The sequence below is a fragment of the Ctenopharyngodon idella genome, chromosome 10 (assembly GCF_019924925.1).
Source record: "Ctenopharyngodon idella isolate HZGC_01 chromosome 10, HZGC01, whole genome shotgun sequence".
Classification (NCBI taxonomy): domain Eukaryota; kingdom Metazoa; phylum Chordata; class Actinopteri; order Cypriniformes; family Xenocyprididae; genus Ctenopharyngodon; species Ctenopharyngodon idella.
Window position 1 is genome coordinate 9,721,623 of NC_067229.1, and position 23,650 is coordinate 9,745,272.

The 23,650-nt window shown below is 37.3% G+C and overlaps 2 protein-coding genes across 4 annotated transcripts in view; one reads left to right on the plus strand and one right to left on the minus strand.

The window, feature by feature from the left end:
• nr5a2 (nuclear receptor subfamily 5, group A, member 2) overlaps window positions 1-13,867 on the plus strand; it is a 59,273-nt gene extending 45,406 nt beyond the window's left edge. For both annotated transcript variants that reach the window (XM_051909542.1, XM_051909543.1), the window contains one exon: window positions 10,079-13,867. In XM_051909542.1, coding sequence (XP_051765502.1) covers window positions 10,079-10,326 — 248 coding nt within the window. In that variant the 3' untranslated portion in view covers window positions 10,327-13,867. The remainder of the gene's footprint in view (window positions 1-10,078) is intronic.
• Window positions 13,857-23,650, minus strand: part of LOC127520874 (adhesion G-protein coupled receptor D2) — a 73,785-nt gene continuing 63,991 nt past the window's right edge. For both annotated transcript variants that reach the window (XM_051909541.1, XM_051909540.1), the window contains one exon: window positions 13,857-14,431. In XM_051909541.1, the coding sequence (XP_051765501.1) occupies window positions 14,318-14,431 (114 nt within the window). In that variant the 3' untranslated portion in view covers window positions 13,857-14,317. The remainder of the gene's footprint in view (window positions 14,432-23,650) is intronic.

The window sequence follows — 23,650 nt, forward strand, 5'->3', positions numbered from 1 at the left end:
AGCGTGGCACTAAAACATCATTAGTCAGTTATTTTAGAATCCTTTATATACTATTATAGTATTTATTAATATTTTGAATGATCTTTTATTTTTATATCTCCAATGTTTTATTTTAGTTTAAGTCTCTGTAATTTTTATGTGCTGTTATCATCCCTAGTAAAAAAAAAAAACCTATACCAAAATCTATTTAAAATACATTTATTTCATACTAAGTATACTTCAAATCCATTAACATATTCCATTACCATATAACATATCACTTAAGACTTACTGATATAAAATTAAACTTTATTTGGATTTTTTTTTTTTTTTTATTGCACAATGCACATTTCTTAATATAAAAAAATATATACTTAAGTATATCTTTAGTTGGACCTCAGCAGTACTTCCACACAATTAAAGTGCATTAAGTACAAAATTAGTTGTTCCAATTTAGCAGACTTTAAGCATACCTGTTTAGTATACCAAAAGTACAATTGCAGGGAACTTTTATTTAGCACATAAATATGTAAATGTATTTGTAGTATACTAGCACAAAATAAATGTATTTCAAATACATTTTTTTTTTTTTTTTTTTTTTATTTAGCTTTAAATAGTAATTTTTAAATTAGTAATTTTAGTACTTCATCTTCAACTTATTTTATTTCAGGCAACATTTCTAATGTGTGTTTATGTTTTTCATGTTATATTTATATTTTATTTTCTATTTCAATTTTTAATAGTTTTAGTTAACAATAACAACACTGGTATAGGTAACTGAAAGCATAATCATATTAGCCAAAATATTTACTGGAAAGATAGGACTGAATGATGCGTTTTACATGCTCAAGTTTCCATTATGGACCTGGACATTACCAGCAAAACTTCACAGAATCCAGAATACAATTGCATCTGGCACTAAAAAACCCGTCTCAGATGAACAGCGTATCCGTGAATTGTTTGTAAAAGTTTTCCCCACTTTCAGAAAGAGCAGACCGTCTGGATTTTCCTTCGACAAAAGCCCTGGATGAAGTGATTGAGAATACACTGAGCTATAGGTACTTGTTTTCCTTATCCGTCTCACAACTCTTGCCTCTGTCCCGTCGGATTCCTCTCTTCCTCTGCCCCTGCCAGAGCCTTATTACAAGCTGTCAGTTTATTATAAAACATTAGGAAAGCAGAGGGACACTTGCTGTAACTGTCTTATCGATCTGGGGGATAGATTCTGTGATTTAACGCCCAAGCCTCCCATATTTCCACATTTTCAGCCTCCTATTAAACCCTGTGCTTTCCTTTAGCTATTGATGTATCAACATTAACTGTTACAAGCAACTACAGAAAATCAATGACCAACTTTTATTACCAGCTGCATAACACGCTAGCTGGCTCACGCTCCAGTACTTAGCAGGCAGGCCAGGCCCGAAACATGCCCCACTCATGTCAGGTGTTTCCTAAGTGATATCTGCACTGGAAATATCAATCATATGAACTCCGACTTCTTTCTGCCTGTTCCTGCAGATAGTTGCCCCAGGACAGAGCGCTTGGGTGCCATTTTTATGATACCTGGCCTGCGATGCTACAAGATTCACTGCTAACAACAACTATCAATATCCGTAATATGCCGGAATTTTGCATTGGATTTCGTAGCTCGCACTTTAGCGATACTAAAACTAGCAATACACATATTCATTTCAAAGTATAATGAGCTAGCGTGCTATAAAATAATAATAGCTCGCCGTTTCTGTCTATCACATGAATCGAAAGGGATGCATTTGAAAAGGAACGCCGTGGCAAAAACAGATCACCCTTAAAGATTTATGAGACTTGCGGTCCTGCCGGGACAAACATATACAGGCTTTGTTTTTCCGATCAATGGGCTGAAGTTCATTATTCACCCTCACCGGTGCCGTGCTTTGCGTTTTTGTGCATTGCAAAAGGGCCCTGTTGTTGTTGCCTGTGCATATCTGAGTTTTTTGTTTCCTGTTTCTTCTTTCTTACGTGACTTGAGGTCTCACTAGCTCGTCTACGGCTGCTAATATTGGACCACAGGTGCAATGCTACCTTATTCCTTGCCAATTAAAGCCTGCGATTTCTCAGGGTACGCGACGAGATCCTCTCAGGTCTGCCCGCGAGCCCGGGACCTTCTCTGCTGAGCCAATCTGGCCGAGGAGGCGCGAGCCGGCGCAGCCGTGGTAGGATGTGTCTATTGATCAGGGAGCCGCCAGGTCTTATTTAAACATTGCACACAAACACAGATAAGGGCGTTACACAAGCTCTAACATAAACTCCCCCTCGCCCCAGCCTGTCATTTCTCAATCGATTTCATAGAAAGAGTTCTGTGGCGCGGACATCTATAAAAATGACCCGGTCACAGCAGAAGGAAAACACAAGCCCTTCTCTCAGCCCCCATGAGCACTCGGGTCAAACATACACTACACATCTGTCTGAATAGTTTGTCAGCTGTTTGTATATATAGTGTTGTCAATTGTATGAAATTACAAAAAGGCAATAAAGCAAAACGTATTTACAAAAAGTATATGTATAATATAAAAAATTTACAAAAACTAATAATTTAGAATGATAATAATAATGACTGGCTCACTGTACATTATGTTTTTTTTTACGTTTCTGCAGTACATTATGTTTTTGATGTTGAAATTTTGCCTAGGGCAATGGTCAATTATACTGTTTAGTGTTATTTAAAAAAATTATATATTTTTTTTGACTGCAGAATGCCACAATTGACCAATCAGAGCTGCGTAATTAGAATCGTAATGTATTAATAATGCTGTCAGTTGATTAATCGCTAATTAATCACACATTTTTCTGTAATTAATTACGATTAAACGTTTAAAAGTTTTTTAATATACTTTTATATTGTAATAATTTTACATTTAATCATCAAATTAATGTTGAAACAACATAAAGTTATATAGAGTATATTTTAAATATTTGATCTAACAGGTAGGAAATATCCAGAAATTGAATAAAGTTATCAAACACTTCACAGTCTTCACTGCATACATTTTAAATTAAATATAAATTTATTTTCATTAAAGCTACAAAAGCTATTCAGTTAAGAGCAGTAAGTGATCTCCTCTTTTTTATTTGTTTTTTGATTAACATTAATGACAGACTGCAGCAGGTTTATTAGGCTGCTGTCACTTTAAGACCTGCCGCACATGACTCGGATCTGACACGCATCCTATTTTCTCACAACTCTTTACGTTCCTTTAAGACTTTATTTAACTGATTTAAGACTCTTACGAGGATACTCGACAAAACTGGCATTTTAGCATACAGTAATGTTGTGTGTTTTTGTCTGTTCAAGCACGAAAGAGCACTATGTTTATTATGTCCGCATGAGTTGTGTGGGAGATTCACAGACAGCGTGACAGTACCAGTTCTGTTCTTGTCGCGATTGAGTTTAAGAGCATTTGCGTGATCATATAATGTAACCCTAGCTAAAGATGATGAAAAATTAACGGATGCTGTGCTAAATATTTTTTTTAATGCGTTAAACAAAAAAAAAATATGATTGTATGCGCTAATTATCGTAAGCACTAATTTTAATGCATAAACACTGATTACAATAATTTACGAGAATGGTTTATAATGCAGCACTTTTATATTAAAAATAAAAGTGATCTACATATAAAATTGTTCTCGCAGACACAACTTTAAAAGTTGTGACTTAACAGATAATATATATACTGATATCAAACATCTGTCAAAATCAGTATCACAAAGACATTCATGTGTCCAGTGATCATCAGCGGGGCACGAGAGAGCAGCTAAGCCCTAAAACCGTCCCCTGTAACCGGAGAGCGCTATTAAACGTGACGGCACAAATGAGTCAACAGGTGCTACAACCATGTCTCTTGTTCTCCTTTTCATCCACCTCTCCTTTCTACCCCCATCATTGTATTTAAAGCAACAAAGCCATGGAATGCCTGCACTGCCTTCTGATTGGAAAAAATGCCCCATCATCAGTTTTCCTGTAACGTAAACCTGCGCGGATGGCGTGGGGCTGGGTGGGTGTCACACTTCAGGGACAAATATAGAACTGAGAATTCATCTAAACATTGTCACACTTGGGGGAGAAGATTTAGCAAGAATGGCAGGAGAGACGTGAGGTCACTAAGAGACGCAGGCAAGGGCCGTGTGTTGTCTGTCAACAGTGGGAATGCTGGGAAGTGTGGCGAGTGGGGTGTTGTCTATTCCTGGTGTTTTCCATGTCTGGAGACTGTCTTGTTTTCGAACTATTATGTTTCTGGAGTGCTGCCATTTTTGCGACAGTATGGACAATGTGACTGAGGACAGGAAATGATGGAGAGGAGAAGCTTAACATGTTAGAGCATGTAGGGGGTGATGGAGTTACCTTCAAATGTTAACACCTTTCATCTAGATGTGCTATTATTCACATTCAGCTTGCTCAGCGAGATTGTCTTCAAATTGTTCCTCTGCCATGATAGCAGCTGACCTGAAAGGGAAAAGAAACAGTAGAAGTTTATGTTAATACTTGCTATAGCACCCCTTACGGCATCGCTGAGAATGCAACACATACTTTGCAGCACATAAACACATTTTGGAATTTGACAACAGCTTGGTTAGCTAATGCTACATTTCAGTAATGCCTCCAATTCAGTATTTGAATATGGAAATAAAATATTTTTCAGATATATTTTTAAATATTGTGCATTTCAAAATATACCAAAAATATATTGCTAATATAGATGCTGAAATATATTTACACAAATGTATTTCAAATAAGTTTACGGTAACACTTTAGTATGGGGAACAATTCTCACTTTTAACTAGTTGCTTATTAGCTTGCATATTGGCTGTTTATTAGTACTTATGAAGCACATATTAATACCTTATCCTGCATGACCATATTCTATGTCCCTAAATCCTACCCCTTCCCTAACCTTAAACGCTACAACAACTACCTTACTAACTATTAATAAGCAGTAAATTAAGAGTTTATTGAGGCAAAAGTAGTAGTTAATAGTGAATATGTGTTCCCCAAAATGTTACCAAGTTTACTTATATCTCTATATATATATATATGTTTTGCTATGTTTATTATGTATATATATCCTAAATATATTCACAACATATATGTGGCATATATATCTAAATATATTTGGCCAGAGAATATATTATGTGCTTTATTTTAGGTATTTAAGCTCTGAGTGCATCACATCTTATGATGTTATTTTATTAGTTTTATCCAGCTTGCCAGTAGTTAAGTTAAAGCTCCACAAATTAGCTTAGCTTTGACAGGAAGTGTACAAACACGTCATGTAACGTTACCCTCAAGGTAAAGGAGACTGCAGCTTCTAAGCGGAATGGATTAATCCAAAATTTACACTCAAAATATAGAAGCTGATTTAGTATGTGAGTGAGGAAAAGAGAGAGAGAGAGAGAGAGAGAGAGAGAGAGAGAAAGAAAGAAAGAAAGAAAGAAAGAAAGAAAGAAAGAAAGAAAGAAAGAGAGAGAAAGAAAGAAAGAAAGAAAGAAAGAAAGAAAGAAAGAAAGACAAAAACGTAAAATAGAAAATAAAATTAAAAGTAAAAAAAAACTAACATCACAGTTTGGGTCAACACATGTAAGTATAAGCAGACAAAACCTGTAATGGTCAAACATGAATATAAAAAAAATGAAAACGGGGCCAAATAAATGGAGGAAAAAAATCATGCTATGGGTTAACTGTCCTTCACTCAGGAAATATACATCCCCAGGCACTGTGTTGAATTATTAATTCAAATTTGTAAAGAAAAAGAAAAAAAAAAAAGGGGGGGGGGGGGGGGAAGAGAGATATTGATGGAAGCTTGGCTTTAATGACCTCATTAGGTCTGTGGTTTCCACTATGGGCAGGATCTGGTCTGCAGGTAGAGTTTTGGGGGGATAGTTGACCCCTGAATGATTTTCTGTCACTTTATTATATACAGGAAGAGCTTGATACACCTCCCCATTTCTGCGCATGTAATCATGAACTGGCACGAAAACGTGTTGAATGCAAATATAGAGACGCTCAGAGGCGATAGTGATAAGATAAAGACGGACACGAAGAAGTCGAGAGAGTCTCAGAAGCCTGTTTGGGTGTTTAGAAATGATCTGCTTCTCAGATAGATAGACAGACAGATAAATAGATAAAATAGACAATATAGAATATAGACAGACAGAGTAAACACAGCAAACTGTTGATGAAGCCATTTCAGTTATATTGCCTTCCAAACACAGAGAGTTTTATCATGATCATTATCGTTGGTTCAGCCCACACCCTGAACCTGCTAGCTCCTTACAGTTATTGTGCCAAAAGATAAGCAGATGTAAATATATTTTCCCTCACCTTAAGAGCAGGCAGAGTGCCTTTCAGCTAGCATTTGTAACAAGAAACGTTTGCCCCAGCTTCTCGTGTTTATTTCATTACACCTAAGGCGTTTTATACCCTCCCTCCCTGCATCGAGTGTGTGCCGTCAAAACCATCCTTGGGCGACCAGGATGTCTCTTCTACCTGCTCAGCGCCTCTATGAAGGGCTTAAATTTGACTTAATATATCCCCAACTGTACCAGTCCTGTTTAATTCCCTTTCATAGCAGTCAGAGGTGACCAGGGACGAGTAGATTGAGCCCTTCACGTCCCTCCTGGCTTTACGTGGCTTAGTCAGGGAGAACAAACCTCAGAGAAACAAGTGATGAGCTCACTGATATGCAACATTATGATGCACTAAAGAGAATGAAGTTTGTACATATCACCATTGCGAATGATTTAGCATCCAAATACTCTAAAAATATTTCCAAACTACCTAAAAAAAAGTAAAACACATTGAGTAAATATTATCAGCAGTGTCCAGGTGGACATTGGCCATGAGCAGAGCTTTAGGGGCTGGTTTAGATGAAAAAATTGATGTTTGGAGGTCAGCGGAGTTCATGCACCGCCCCATTTCCTGATTGGTGCGAATCTGAAAGAAGTTAATGATGAATAAGGATGAAATTTTGACATGCTCGAATGACTATATAATTACAGCATGCTGTAAAGCCAAAAGGAGGGGGCATTCGGAGACATTTTGCCCTTTGAAACTCTGTACACACTTTGCTCCAAAAGAGTCATAAACTTTTGCGAATACACATTACTGTCCTGAATCACCCTGCTTTTAAACAATATTTGTTTCTGATTAGCTTCCAACAGGAAGTCATTCATTACACTGACATTGGCCTGCTAGAAATGTCAATGGATTCATCATTTGCTTTTCAAATTTGGTATTATGATTTAATTGCTCATTGACTAAACAATTAGAGGAGAAATTCCATATCCTTGTATATCTTCATTTGCAGTATGCATACTAACAAATTGTAATCAATATGCCATTACTGTAGTGAGTTTGCATACTGTATGGCGAATACAGATTCGCTACATTTGTGCATCCATGCCAGTATACAAATGAACCTCACAAGGGCTTTGGGGGGTTGCCGGCATGAATTTCTCGTGGAATGATCTTTTTTCACTTAGAAAATCCTTTCTAATTAAGAAGCATCCCAGCATATCACAAGGCGAGGGGTGGTGCTGGGGGTGTCTGCGAGTGGATATGTGGGGTCGTCTAGCATGAGCGCTAGTCAAATGAACAATGTATTCCTCAGGACCTAAGGGTTTAGAGGCAGGCTACATCCCGGCCCTAGTGCACACTAAGGCTGTTTCATGAAAAAAAGAGAGAAAAAGTTGATAATTAGTCCCACAGTGACTAAATGTTGAGATAGAAAATAAGAGTGCTTACCATGCGATGCTTCAACCTGACTAGATAACTGCTGCTTGTACATTTTTTTCTGCTTTTTTCGGTCTCTGTCAGCAGGGCATGATTAAGCGTTTCTCGTCGTGGATAAATTAAACAAACATGTTAATTCTCTCCTCGCAACCTGCCTCTCTTGCTCAGGGCGGAAGAGATCAAGCCATTGTCATCGATCAGTCGACTTTTTTAACCCCTCCCCATGCTTCGGTTTTAATGTTCAAACGTAGCCTTAATAATAAGCAATTAAAATTGGACTTTTTTCTAATGTCTTTCTTTAATTAGTCTGAGAAAGACCGAGCCGCAACTCCCTCGCAGAAATTTGGAGCGAGAAACCATAACGTTTGGAAGTTCAGTGAATTGGTTAATTTGGTTAAAAAAGATTCAACTTTTGCCAACTTGACTGTGTCAAATATTGTTATTAGATCAGGCAGACAGGCAGATAGATAAATAGACAGACAAAATGAAAGGCAGAAAGACAGACAGACAGACAGATAGATAGATAGATAGATAGATAGATAGATAGATAGATAGATGGAGAGACGGACAGACAGACAGACAGACAGACAGACAGACAGACAGATAGATAGATAGATAGATAGATAGATGGAGAGACGGACAGACAGATAGACAGATAGATAGATGGACAGACAGACAGACAGACAGATAGATAGATAGATAAATAGATAGATAGATAGATGGAGAGACGGACAGACAGACAGACAGATAGATAGATGGACAGACAGACAGACAGACAGATAGATAGATAGAGAGAGAGACAGATAGATAGATAGAGAGACAGACAGACAGACAGACAGATAGATAGATAGATAGATAGATAGACAGACAGACAGATAGATAGATGGACAGACAGACAGACAGACAGATAGATAGATGGACAGACAGACAGACAGACAGACAGATAGATAGACAGACAGATAGATAGATAGATGGACAGACAGACAGACAGACAGATAGACAGACAGACAGATAGATAGATGGACAGACAGACAGACAGATGGACAGACAGATAGATAGATAGATAGATGGACAGACAGACAGATAGACGGAGAGACGGACAGACAGACAGATAGATAGATAGACAGATAGATAGATGGATAGATAGATGCCTTAACAACTTTCCCTTAAAAAACAACTTGACTGACAGGTTGTAGGACCACATTGTTTGTTTATTTCTTTTCACAAGGGCTAAAATAACCTGTCTGGAGCTGGAGATTTGTAATTGGTCATCTTCTGGTTAACCCTTCCCCCTTCCTTGTCCTGATTGTGCCTGCTGGTGTCACCCAGGGGTCAAACATCCTCACCAGCACCATGAAGGACGCACGGCTTGTTCTACAGACCTCATTACATTGCTGCTGCAGTCACTTCCCCCTTCTCCCTGTCTTTTTTTGTCGGCCGAGGCAGTCTCGATTATTTTTAGGGAAAAAGAGAGCAGGCAGAGAAGTGTCAGCTGGCTCATTAGATATGGCTGGGTGGGTCTGAGTGCTTTCACAATCGTTCGGACCCCAGCAGTCTCCATTAGGAGGGACTACAGCGGGATGACCACACTCCCGTTCAACCCCAGGTCAAAGGGATAAATAAAAGATCACATGAGGTGGCCCCTCAAAACCTGATTAAATAGAGCCACACGCCAGGGATTCATTAGCAGCTCCTGCCGCCACAGAACCACCCTCTACACCCTCATCTGAAACACAAGAACACATGCAGCTCCTCTCAACATGTTAGCACACCATAAATTAAAGACGTGACAAGGAAAATGTCAAAATATAGAGCATAAAAAATCTGATGGAAAAACGAAGAGGAATTTGAGATCTTTCCTGATCTAAAATTAATTTGCTGTCTCATCAAAATCTCCAGATATTTTTAGCATGGAATATATATATATACATATATATACACACACACACACACACACACACACACTACCGTTCAAAAGTTTGGAATAACTAAGATTTTTTAAATGTTTATGCTTACAAAGGCTAAATATAGTAAAAAAATATATCAAAAATATAGTAAAAACAGTAATATTGTGAAATATTATCACAACTTAAAATAACTTTTCAAATAACCTCTATTTTAATCCGGGGGGTAATAAATGCCTTCTGAAGCAAAGCGATGCGTTTGTGTAAAAAAAAAAAAAAATCCATGTTTTAAAGTAAAGCTTGGGGTAATTTTCATTTGAAAGTGAACTAATCCTTTAATTATTCCAAACTTTTGACTGGTAATGTGTATAACCCCTAACCCACACTTAAGTAACTATGAAATGGTCTTTATCTCATCTTTTTTCAGACGTCAAGAACCTTGAGAACTTCCACCTGGTGGAGAGCGTCCAGGAACAGGTCAACGCCGCGCTGCTAGACTACGTCATGTGCAACTACCCACAGCAGACGGACAAGTTTGGCCAGCTGCTGCTGCGGCTGCCAGAGATCCGGGCCATCAGCCAGCAGGCTGAAGAGTATCTGTACTACAAACACCTGAACGGTGACGTGCCCTGTAACAATCTACTTATAGAGATGCTGCACGCCAAACGTGCCTAAGGACCGGCGACGACCCTTTTTCGTCTCGACACATCGCGCACACTGCTCCTAGCACCACCTCAGTCCAGCGTCATCACCAGACATAGCCTTCGAATGATTAAACGTGCACAAGATGCGCACTGACTGCATGGGTTTGCGGTGGGCCGGACACTTTGGATCTTATGGAGAGGGCACGGTAAAACCTGAAAGCAGTTTGGCTCGAAGGGCAGATGCATTTCTGATAAAGAAATGAAATGAAGTGTTATAATGACCTCTAGGCTGTGGATTTGTCATAGTGTTGTCGAACCATGACTGTCAGACGTTATTTGTTCTGTGTGCAGCTGATCGAAACGTCCACTTTACACTCAGACTCAAGGTGGAGGGTTTTGGATTACTGGGAAGGAACTGGGCACTCTTTTAAGACTGGTTTGCCAGCATTGACCCAAAGTTTCCATTAGGACTGGCCATGTGGCCCTCCTCTGTCTGTTTTAAGGCACACAAGCTGGGCTAGAGCCAGTAGGCGGAGGTAAGACGGACAACCAGCCATTGCCTGCGCAAACCATAAAGACTTTATTCCAACCCCTCACCAAAAAAAATGACGTGACGTATTTCTTTTTTTTCAAATTGGCAGTCATTTCTTCTCTTTTGTCACTTTGAGGCTGCTTTGTGCCAATATTTTCTCAATATAAATCCTGTCAAGAACATGTCCGGGTCTTCATCTCAAAATCATAAGAAAGAAATGAGAAATTATATTTTGCTTAAAGAAAATTATGTCTAATATTTGGACCAATAAAAAAATAAAAATAAATAAACAATGAATTATTTAAATTGTACAGTAAATGAAGTTTAAACTCATAATAAATTTTGGAGGTAAATGTGCTGAACTGTCATTATAATTATTAAAAAGTAAATTATTCATAATAAAGCAGAATTTTGAGAGTAAAAATGCCAAATTGTCATGAAAATGAGAATTAACAATTCTATTATTAATCTAATTACAATAAATAATAAAAAAATTGGATAGCTCATTAATTCATAAATATTAACTATTTTCTTTAATTAATACAAAAAATGTAATAAAAAATAATTTCTCATTTTTTATACTTTGATTTGATTTGAAAAAAAGAAAATGCTTAAAAACATTTACCTCACAACACACTTTTTTCATTTATTGGTGTAGACTTTTTTGTAACATTTTGCAGTTTGTTCATCAACAAATGTGAATGTGAATAACGTGCAGTCTCAGAGCCAGGATGAAGAAATAACGCCTCCATCAACACAAGACCAAAGCCTGCAGAGAACAAAAAAGAAAAGAAAAGGAAAGGAAAACAAAAAAAAAAACAAAAAAAAAAACAACAACCTTAACTATCAGTATTAATAATTTGTGATGTCACAGTCATGTGAGTCTTGCCTTATTTCATTTCCATGCTAGCTAACCGTGCTGATGTGAATTACGATATGTAAAATAAAAAGTACATATATATATAAAGTATTAATGTTATACAATTGAAAAGAAATAAGAGGTGTTTACATTCATGTGGGAGATAACTGTGATGCGTTCAATTGCAAAGCAATGATTTCATATAAAAACGAAACAAAACGTTCAGAAAAGATTATATTCCTCTTGTTTGTTTTCTTAGGTGTGTACAGTTTTCATCTTTCTTGACCAGTACTTAATTATGTCGTGAGACACTAAATCAGAGAGGAATCTCACTTAATACTGAGTTTCGATTTTTTTTTTTTACTTTTTTTTTTTTTTTTTTATTGTGCTGGCTTATTTCTGTGGACACCTGTTTTTATGTTCTACGTTTGAAATGTACGTCACTGGTTAAGCTTAATTTATTGTTTTGGTTTCATCCATGTGTTCCTGCACAGTGCGGTGGGGTCATGACTAAATGTATTTGTTTACTGTAGCACGTTTTTAAAAATGTAGATACGAGATGCAGTTACGGAGCGAAATGGTGATTAAGTGATTCACATTAAACACCCATCAGTCCTGCCACTGTAAAATATCAAGAGCTGTACTTAAGTGATCTGGTGTGACTGACTGGTGCATCTTTTTTATCGTGAGATTTCAATGAATGTTTTCATGATAGCGTCTGTGTTCTATACCAAAGACAGCGTCTGTCCTTCACTTGTACTTACCTGTTTGCTTCACAATGAACGGATGAGAGCTTTGCTACTTGGGGACTGCCGATGTTTTTCCTGAATGCTTCATTTGACTGTATTGCATAAAATTGGTGTTAAAGTCAACATGAAATGAAAATGAATCCAATTTATTTCCTTAATACACAAACTTGGTCTTGTGCACAATTTATCAGTGTGTGTTATTGCATAGAAAAAGGTTTTTCTTCATAATCTAACTGCCATTACAAGGCAGAAAATAATGTTATAACCAATGGCATTCAATTACAAAGCAAAACAAAACAAAAGCAAATGAAAGCAAAACAAAACAAATGCAAATGAAAGCAAAACAAGAGCAAATGAAAGCAGAACAAAACAAAAGCAAACAAAAAACAAAACAAATGCAAATGAAAGAAAAACAAGAGCAAATGAAAGCAGAACAAAACAAAAACAAATGAAAGAAGGAGAAAACAAATCAGTAAATTAATCAAGATTAACATTTACATAATAAACGGTACTGTAATAATTGCAAATAATTATAATAGATTTTAAAATAGAAACCTATTAGCATACATCAAGATGCTTTTTTTGATGACAAACTTGACCTTCAGCTTTCATTTCTCCATAAAATCTCCTCAAAAGTGGGTGCCGGTGGTTTATAAAGGGAGTAGTTTCCCACAATCCATTGCAAACTCACATTCAGCTCCATTTTGATTTGTAACTTTTTACCACCAAAATAAGTCTCCCTTTACATTTTTTCTAATCGAATAACCTACTGCACATGGAAATATGTCACAATACGTAAGTAAATTGGGTCGTAAATATCATTTCATGTTGACTTTACAAAATCTGAGGTCAAAAAAGTATCAACACAGTAAAACACAGTGCGCCTCAGGTGACTGTTGTAACACACCTGAAGCTAAATGTTACGTGTTGACTTAAAGAGCAGTGAAAATGACCACCATGGTGACTTAATATCCCAATCATCATCTTTTTTTAAGCAAAGTGATCTTTCTGACATGTTTCACACCTTATCAATGTAAATTCTTTCAGACAAAAAATGCACAACTGCTTTAATCAACATTTGCTGCATGGCATCTACACCCCCATTTGTACATAAGGCCACTTCTTTATCGATTCTAGGGAAATTGATTTGTATTTGCTTCGTTTTGTGACTCTACTGTGTTGTGTGTGATCAGACCGACAATCTTAAGAAATCCAGTGCCCCTCGTTCCCATTTTGTTCCCATCACCGGAAGTCCTGCAGCTGCTTTGGATGTCTGCTTACCTGCCTGAATGTCTGGATTGGGATTCTCTTGTTTGTGCGCTGGAAGCCGCAGTCAGACCCGCATCTCTGATGTCATCTCTTGCCATAAAGAGTTTCCATACAAGCTCTTGGAATCTTTCCATCATATTTTAATAAATGACTATTATGCCAACAGTTGTCATTTTATTTCCGTCTCTGGCAATAATCCATGATCAGTGAACAACAGTTTCTTCCTACTAATGATACAAAGATGAACAGATTCACACTGGATACAGAGACAGATTCAAGAATATTCAGATTCAAGAGTTTTAGATTTCAAGAAAACATACGCGGAAGAACACGTACCTGATCCTGCTACACTCTCAAATATAGTGTGAAGACAAAGTAAAAAGAAATAAACTGCCAGATTCATTTTAGCTTATTCAAGATGAAACCTGTACAAAATAGAGTAAATCTTCAGTAAAACATTCAAAGTATTAAGTTAGTTTTTCACAAATGAACATATTTAGATTGTAGTTTACTTCGAGATAAATTGCAAAGCATGTACACAATATGTTGAAACATTAAGGATATCATTTACAGAGTATCTGCACTTTACCAAAATACAAGACACAAAGAAGTTTCAATAAAGACACATGTCGGCGTTCTGCTGAGGAGGTGAAATTCGTTCGGCCTCCATGGGTACATTCAGACTGCATTCGTTTGGATGTCTGTTTTTAGGTTTCTTTAAGTTCTCCTGAAAGAAAGAGAGAAAAAAAAGAACAGATATAGAGAAGTGCACTTCAGCATACTTTTGAAAAGAGTTTTTTTGAAAGTAATATTTATGAAAGTCACTTTTATTAAAGTAATATACTTTAAAAGAATATTAAAAGTGCGAACTGAATGTAATGTTTTCAGACAATTGTATGTTAATTGCAATTAAATGAAAATGTATTATAGTTTAAATTTATATTAAATGCAATTGCTTGAACTTAAAATTGTTCTTTTGCATATCAGAACAGACCACTGACCTGTAAACAACTGCTAAATGTGGTCAAACTTATACAAACATTTAATGAAATATGAACAACATGATTTCCACATTATGTTATGTGGATATTTATCTCTATATAAAACAAACCAAAACGTCATTATTCTCAATCACACAGGCACAAAAGGCATTTCCACACTGTATTGTACAGTTCAGCAAAATAGATTGAGCTGTACCAAATTCTTCACAGGAACAAATCTAAGCTGTTTTAAATCAAAAATAGACTGTGCAGACAGTATATACTGGGCAAGAGCCCTAAACCAACACAACCACACGAGCCCTTCATTTTGAGAGCCGCCCTGCTGAGAGACGGTGAGAACAGACTGTGGCAGATTTATTCAGACCACTCAAATCCATCAATATGGTAGTCAGTCACAGACAACAAGAGATTAAGATTGGATTATTTCACCACAACGATGAGTAAATATATCCTGAAAGTAAATCGCAATGGAATGAAAGCCGTAATCAACACTTTTCACTTAAGCATAACCCTGTGAAAAAGAAGTACACTTAAGCATCCTTTATTACGGAAATAATATACTTAAGTGCAAACCGAATGTAATGTACTCTGACACTTAATTGAATTGTTAATTGCAATTAAATGAAAATATCATATAGTTTAAATTTATATTAAATGGAATTAGTTGAACTTAAGAGTGCTTTTTTGACCACTTAAGTAGTACTTAAGTACATCTTTATATGTAATGTCATAATTTCTTATATTGTTGTTGTAATATTAAAGTGTAATGCAGAATATACGACAAGCATTTATTAAACTAAAACTATTTAATGTAATTTCAATGTGATGTATTTAAATATACTTGCAATTACACATTGTAATGTTGAAGCAACCAAGTAGCACGACAAAAGACTATTTAAAACACGATTTACGTTTTTTCTCAGTAACATTTCTTGAATCATCCTTAAGATTTGCAAACCAGTAAGTGCATGTCTCAAAACCATTCATACAAGCAGCATCACACAATGGATCACCTGCAAAAGCCTGTAACTTGCTCAAAATCCTTAATTCATCTCTCAAAAGTAAGTATTTATGTCAATGAACATATCAGTGCCATCAGAATGACAAATCCTTTTGTCATTCTGAAAAAGATAGTCAAAAGTGCTCTGTCAGTATTTTCAGATGTAAAGTATGGCTACGATTTTGATGACAATAACTAAAAATGCACAAGACTGCAAGGCATATATACATTTCAACAGTACAAATTTGCACATTACTGTATGTGGGATATTGACCGCAAGAGACTGGACAGGATTCACAGTTACATTTTACTGTTGGTCTGTCAACAAATTATAGTACAATGTAATTGTGATATAAAGAAAAAGACTATATATATATACACACACACACACACACACACACACACACTATATTGCCAAAAGTTTTGGGACGCCTGCCTTTACGTGCACATGAACTTTAATGACATCCCATTCTTAATCCGTAGGGTTTAATATGGAGTTGGCCCACCCTTTGCAGCTATAACAGCCTTGACTCTTCTGGGAAGGCTTTCCACAAGGTTTAGGAGTGTGTTTATGGGAATTTTTGACCATTCTTCTAGAAGCGCATTTGTGAGGTCAGGCAGTGATGTTGGCAAGAAGGCCTGGCTCGCAGTCTCCGCTCTAATTCATCCCAAAGGTGTTCTATCGGGTTGAGGTCAGGACTCTGTGCAGGCCAGTCAAGTTCCTCCACACCAAACTCACTCATCCATGTCTTTATGGACCTTGCTTTGTGCACTGGTGTGCAGTCATGTTGGAACAGGACAGGGCCATCCGCAAACTGTTCCCACAAAGTTGGGAGCATGAAATTGTCCAAAATGTCTTGGTATGCTGAAGCATTAAGAGTTCCTTTCACTGGAACTAAGGGGCCAAGCCCAACCCCTGAAAAACAACCCCACACCATAATCCCCCTCCACCAAACTTTACACTTGGCACAATGCAGTCAGGCAAGTACCATTCTCCTGGCAACCATCAAACCCAGACTCGTCCATCGGATTGCCAGATAGAGAAGCAAGATTCGTCACTCCAGAGAACATGTCTCCACTGCTCTAGAGTCCAGTGGCGGCGTGCTTTACACCACTGCATCCAACGCTTTGCATTGCACTTGGTGATGTAAGGCTTGGATGCAGCTGCTTGGCCATGGAAACCCATTCCATGAAGCTCTCTACGCGCTGTTCTTGAGCTAATGTGAAGGCCACAAGAAGTTTGGAGGTCTGTAGCTATTGACTCTGCAGAAAGTTGGAGACTTCTGCACACTGTGCGCCTCAGCATGCGCTGACCCCGCTCTGTGATTTTATGTGGCCTACCACTTGGTGGCTGAGTTGCTGTTGTTCCCAATTGCTTCCACTTTGTTATGATACCACTAACAGTTGACCGTGGAATATTTAGTAGTGAGGAAATTTCACGAATGGACTTATTGCACAGGTGACAACCTATCACGGTACCACGCTTGAATTCACTGAGCTCTTGAGAGCGACCCATTCTTTCACAAATGTTTGTAGAAGCAGTCTGCATGCCTAGGTGCTTGATTTTATACACCTGTGGCCATGGAAGTGATCGGAACACCTGAATTCAATGCTTTGGAGGGGTGTCCCAATACTTTTGGATATATAGTGTGTGTGTGTGTATATATATATATATATATATATATATATATATATATACACACATATACATATATATATATATATATATATATATATATATATATATATATTTACATACACACTGTATATACACTGATCAGGCATAACATTATGACCACCTTCCTAATATTACGTTGGTCCCCCTTTTGCTGCCAAAACAGCCCTGACCCATCAAGGCATGAACTCCACTAGACCCCTGAAGGTGTGCTGTGGTATCTGGCACCAAGATGTTAGCAGCAGATCTTGTTTGAGATTCTGTAAGTTGCGAGGTGGGGCCTCCATGGATTGGACTTGTTTGTTCAGGACATCCCACAGATGCTCGATTGGATTGAGATCTGGGGAATTTGGAGGCCAAGTCAACACCTCAAACTTCCGATAAGTTTCGGAAAGTTTTTTTCAGAGTATGGCTCTTTATCACGTAATAAAGGGCGGAATTCCTTGTATGGGCACTTCTCCCTGATAAGCGTGCGCACACATCACCCAGAGCGAGAGCAAGAGCATGCCTATCAACGCACTTCGTTCGGGTTACGGAAACAGAGATTTTTCAACAATGTCACCAAAGAAATGTGTTTTTGTGAGGGAAAGATAACCTTTTTCAGCTACCCAAAGAACCCAGCTTTAAGGGAACAGTGGATGCAGTTTGTTTTTTCCAGGGCAGCAACTGAGTTGTGCTTATATGTTTGTTTGTTCCCGGAATTTCTGTGATGAATGCTTTTTAAACAAGTCCCAGTTTGACGCTGGATTTGCAGATCAGTTGAGACAGCGATAGATCTTGGTCATGAGTCAGAACCGCAGGCGGTGAGTAAAACTGCATCAAATGTCTGTGTTTTGTTGGCAATCGGGGCGCAGGTGCATATAATATAAACAATACAAACATTTTTTGTTCCCCTTTTTATTTATAATGATGTCGCAACGATTGCTACGCAAAAGCTGCACGTGCTTGTGACTCTTTAGCTCTGCCCATGTCAGGCACACCTCCAGGAGCTCGGCTTTTTCGGAAAGACTCTGTACAGCATATTTATCTTCTATAAAGTAAAGTAAGTAAGTAAGTAAAGGCTTTTTGGAGATATGAAGGATGCAATGCTACTCTATAGGTACTCAAGATTAACATGAGATTGGCGCAAACTGTGTGTTATGTACCCTTTAAGATTTGAATAAACCTATAAGTGCACATTCAATACTATTAAGCACACTTCTTTTTTTACAAGGATTAGTTCACCCAAAAATGAAAATTCTGTCATTTACTCACTCTCATGTTGTTTCAAACCTGTATGACTTTCTTTCCTTCTGTGGAAAACAGATATTGTGTTTGTACATAGAATGAAAGTCAATGGAGACCAAAACAACATCACTGGACCCCAATGACTTTCATTTTTACAGGTTTGAAACGACATGCGGGCGAGTAAATAATGACAAAATTTAGAATTTTAACAGTAATTGTAATATACATTGACATATCATTAATTATGAAGCCCAGCTAACAACATCATGTATATGCATATTTAATATCAGCCCAGCATCTTCTAACAGTAAAGATAAAGGCCTATAAATAATCAGCATCCATCAATAAATAGACATCAGTCCATGGTTATATGCAGTGAGAAACTTTTAGCTCGGCTTAAAATACCGCTCGGAGGCCTTGACCCAAACTTCCCAACTACTGAAATGGACGAATTAATAGATGCATATTAAATAGGAGCAGTTGGATTGTTATGCTAAACCTCACCTCAACATGCAAAACAAATGTGGTGGGTTTGAAATGGAACACAGCGAAGGTCACCGTCCTTTCATTTAAATGCATGTATTATACATAAGTTTATATATAAAAAAAGAAGGACCACAAAAGCACTAATGTGTATTTTCTATCCTTAGTCATGAGGAAAAAGAAAAATTAAAAAAGAGAGAGAGATAAAAAAAATAAAAAAAAACTCTTTAAGCACCTGGACCTCGCTCTCAGCATTCCATTAATTACCCAGACAATGGCAACAACTTCAGAGGCAGATTTTTCAATTTCAGAGAGAAAAAGAGGCAGACAGACAGAGAGAAAGAAGAGAGAAGAGAAACAGAGGCAGGGAGAGGGGGAAAGAGATAGATGGAGGGAGATGGAGAGAGAAACGCATGTATTCAGACTCTTCATGCTATACCAGCACTTAAATCCAACGGACCTCCCATAAAAAAGACTCAAGGTTACGTCCGATTGAAAATCCTCACAAACAACCACTTCAGAAATCCATTTAGAGCCAGTGCTAGAACATCTAATTCAAACATGTTGTCCTGTTAAAATGGCTGCGTAGTTCCTCTAAAACTCTTTTTCAGCTGCTGCCGTTTGCCGGGCCTCTTTGTAAAGGCGATTAAATTTCCACATTCTGAAGCACAAAGACATAATTACACAGGATCAGAAATGCAGCCCAAACAGAAGGTCAGACATGAAAAATGACCTCTTATTGTCACAAATGATAGGCCGTTTTGCCAAGAGTAATTTGTAACAATACCTCCACTCGCAGTTCGTCGAAACGGTCAATGGAACACGGCCCAGATAGGAAAAACTGTTTTGTAGGTAATGAGAGTTCAATGGAGTGTATATATATACTAAGAAGCTCACTTATCATTTCTTCTTAAAGGAACTAGTTTTAATTGTCATAATTTACTCACCCTCATGATGTTTCAAATCCGCTTGACTGACTTACTTCCGTAAAGCACAAAAGGAGACATAATGAAGAATGTTTACGCTGCTCTGTTTCATTTAAGAAAATACATACTCCATAAATTAGTTCATATTTATGTGTCACTGGTTACAACCTAAGAATCAACATAATTTGGAATCTTGACGTCAAACAGTTTGAATACACACCAGGGTTATTATCATTAACTAAAACTACAACTATTAAAAACATTTTTGTTAATTGAAATTAAGCTGGAATAAGTTTATTAAATATTAGACTTAATATTAAAGGAAAACTAAAGGAAAATTAGAAATGTTGGCAACTAACTGAATTGTTTTTTTAAGCTGAAGCACTACAATTATTAATAACTAGAAACAAATAAAAAGTAAAACTGAAATAAAAATAAATAATAAAAAAAGATAATAATAAAAATGACAACTAAAATGAAAACTAAAAATAATATAAAACTATAATAGTATATAAATAATCCAAAAAAAAAAAAAAAACACTGATATGCACAAGTGCAAATATGTGAATGACAGTAAACAGCATTTAAATTTTGGTGTATTTCCTATCATATGTTTTCTGGACAAAGATTTAAAATATTGTACACAAGACCTATCGACTACTTTCATAGTGATTTGTTTTTTGTAATTCTTTGAGATTGTCTCCATTCACTTTTATTGTATGAACAAAGTACCCAGGACAATATACTAAACTACTTTTATTATATTTCATTGTGCTTTTTTGTTCTTTTCAAAGCTTCCCTGCTGCCTGCATATTATTGTACGTAAAAGTGCAGCGTGAACATTCTGCTAAACGTCTTCTGTTGTGTTGCACGAAAGAACTAAACTCATACAGGCTTGGAAGGTATCTGAGCTTCGAAATGAAATAAGATTTAAGGTGCTATTTCATTACAACCCAGTAACTTATAAAACATACTGTATATCATTTAGACACAAGTATGGTTAAATATTTAAGGCTAGTAATCATGTACAGAACCGTATGAAAAAAAAAAACCATGGTTACTAACTCTAAGCAGACTTTGTTTCACCAAAACACCTTTGAGAAGACAACTTCCAATCATTTAAATTATAGCAGTATTATTGCAAAATCTGCAACCTATAATAATTTTATAAGTGGTGCAGTTAAGCGCTTCTGGTTGGAATGAAGGCCAGACTCAGAGTGAAGCATCGTTAATGAGATCTGATATGCCTAAAACACTTAACGATGTGCCTATGGATCCAAGAACAATACTCTGTAAATGACAAGCCAACAAACGTGCACTTATACTGAAACCAGATAGCTGGCCACTGTATCATGAACCAACCCAAATCCTCAGAAGTTCAAATATCTGCTTATTTTTTAAAACTAATACCATTATTAAGTAAAACAATAAATCAAGGCTAAAATGTGCTGTGTTCGTTCCGAATTGCATTTGGGATTTGGTGGGTTATATAGATACCGTAAAAAGTACACAAATATATTCTGTTTTAAAGGTCTTCCTGGATCTTCCCTTTTAACATAAGGGGAAGGTTTGTCCAAGGTCAGTTCCTGATTGTGCCTCCTCCAATGAGGTGCAAGATTCAATACTTAAGTGCTTCTTTGTGGTCTGACAATGGGAAGTGTCAGAATTTTCAATACATATACTTGGAAATGTCACCCAAGGTCATATGAGCACGGCAGGAGCTCGAGCAGACAAACATGAATATATAACGAAATCAAACACAAGGCATGACATGCTCTTTGTAGACACGGCTACAAAATCATGCATGCTGTATAGCATAATTTACAGCTACACAAATAGCATAAAATCAATAATAACAACCTGGAAAAAGCTGAACTTTGCAGGTGTTGAACTTGTTCAGAGACTGAATGGGTTTTGCTGTCCAGCAAGGCTGTTCAACCTTGAATTGTGACCCACTAATAGAACGCTCAGGAAATAGCAGAGATTGGGAAAGTTCACACCGCGGCACAAGCAAACCAAACACAATAAGGCAACGCTGCTAAGAATATGCACATACTCGTCAAAACTCCAGCTCTGGAATCCATCCGTCAGGCCTGCAGGCCGCTTAGACGTGGCAAACAAATTGGGATGTATGTTTGGGAAAAGAATGTTTTTTTTTTTGTTTTTGTTTTCCGCAGAAATGACACTGCTCACTATCAGATGATTGTGACATAACAGCGACTAAATTATAAAACAAATTAACATCTATAATGTTAACATGCATAATTGTTTATGTCTTGTTCCAACTGGTTTGAATTGTTGAATTATTTTCTGTGGTAATCAACAGCATGCCACGGATGTTTCTAATAAATCTACTTATTTTGAAATCAATCTGGAACAGAAATTATTTGAAATAGCAGTGTGTTATTTTCATTCCTATGCACTAATGCACCAAATAGTATCTCCATCATTTTTATCTTCTTCAAAACAGCCAGCAGCACCTGCTTGACAATTTTAGGACATTCGCCAGAGGATTCAAGATATGCAGAAATAAGGCAAATGCAGCACATTAGTGTTGATCGTTCGTTCAGGATTTTGGTAAAGAAAGAGTATTGAAGAACCTTTGGTCGTCCGCCTTGCCTTCTTCTGATAAACAGCTGTTCGTACACAGCAGATAGTTGATGGCAAATCAGCAGTTATTTAGTCTGCCAGTCGATCCTTGGAGACCGTTCAGTTCCTCTACAACATTGGTTCCCTGGCAGCAGCTACTTGATATCAGACAGCCTGTGTACGCCAAGTGAACATGACACGCTCTGAAAGAGGGCCACATCAGAGGGCCGGAGCCTGGGACCATCAAAGAGAGCGTGGAGGGAGCTCCGGGGGGAACACTGGTGTGCATCTGTTTCAGTATGCATCAGAGAGGAGGGCTGCTTTGTGTCACCTGCAGAGAGAGCCAGGCAAAGCCCGTCAAGCTGTCATTGACCTGTGGCAAGATTGTCGGTGCCGCCACTGTTAGTGTGTGTGCGCGTTCGCGAAAGGAGAAATTGTATCTGCTTAACATCAGAGAGCCAAAGGAATTCTGATTGACATTGTGTGATGTGTATACTAACAGGCTGTAAATCATGGGCAGATGTGAAATACATCTCCTGAGAACTGTTTACTTATTCCTTCAGGGTTTTTTTTTTTTTAGATTTGTGTCAGATTCGAACCCCATTTTCCCACATGAGCACCTTGACTTAATTCAACTGGGGGAAACATGCTAATTGCAAAGCAATGGCTCCAATTTTCAAAGCGATAGTTCACCCAAAAATCATTGTTTACTCATCCTCATGCTGTTCAAAACTAGTATAACTTTCTTTCGTCCATATTTTTTGTCACTGACCAAGATTTGACTTGATCAAGATTCATTTAGACAGGATGGAGCCGTCCTTTTCCTACTGAAAATCCAGGGCAGGTTAAGAAGCGACCTAATGAAAAACAAACATAACAGTCAAAAAAGAGGCTCAATACCAGTTTTAGCTGATAGTCTACCTTGTTCAGATGATAAATACTACAACTCTGTTGCAAAACCTAGTGACCTACTTACTTAAAGGCCGTTCACACAGTTTTTGCATTCCACTGCGCTACTTTTCCATTGTTCCATTGTAACTCATTC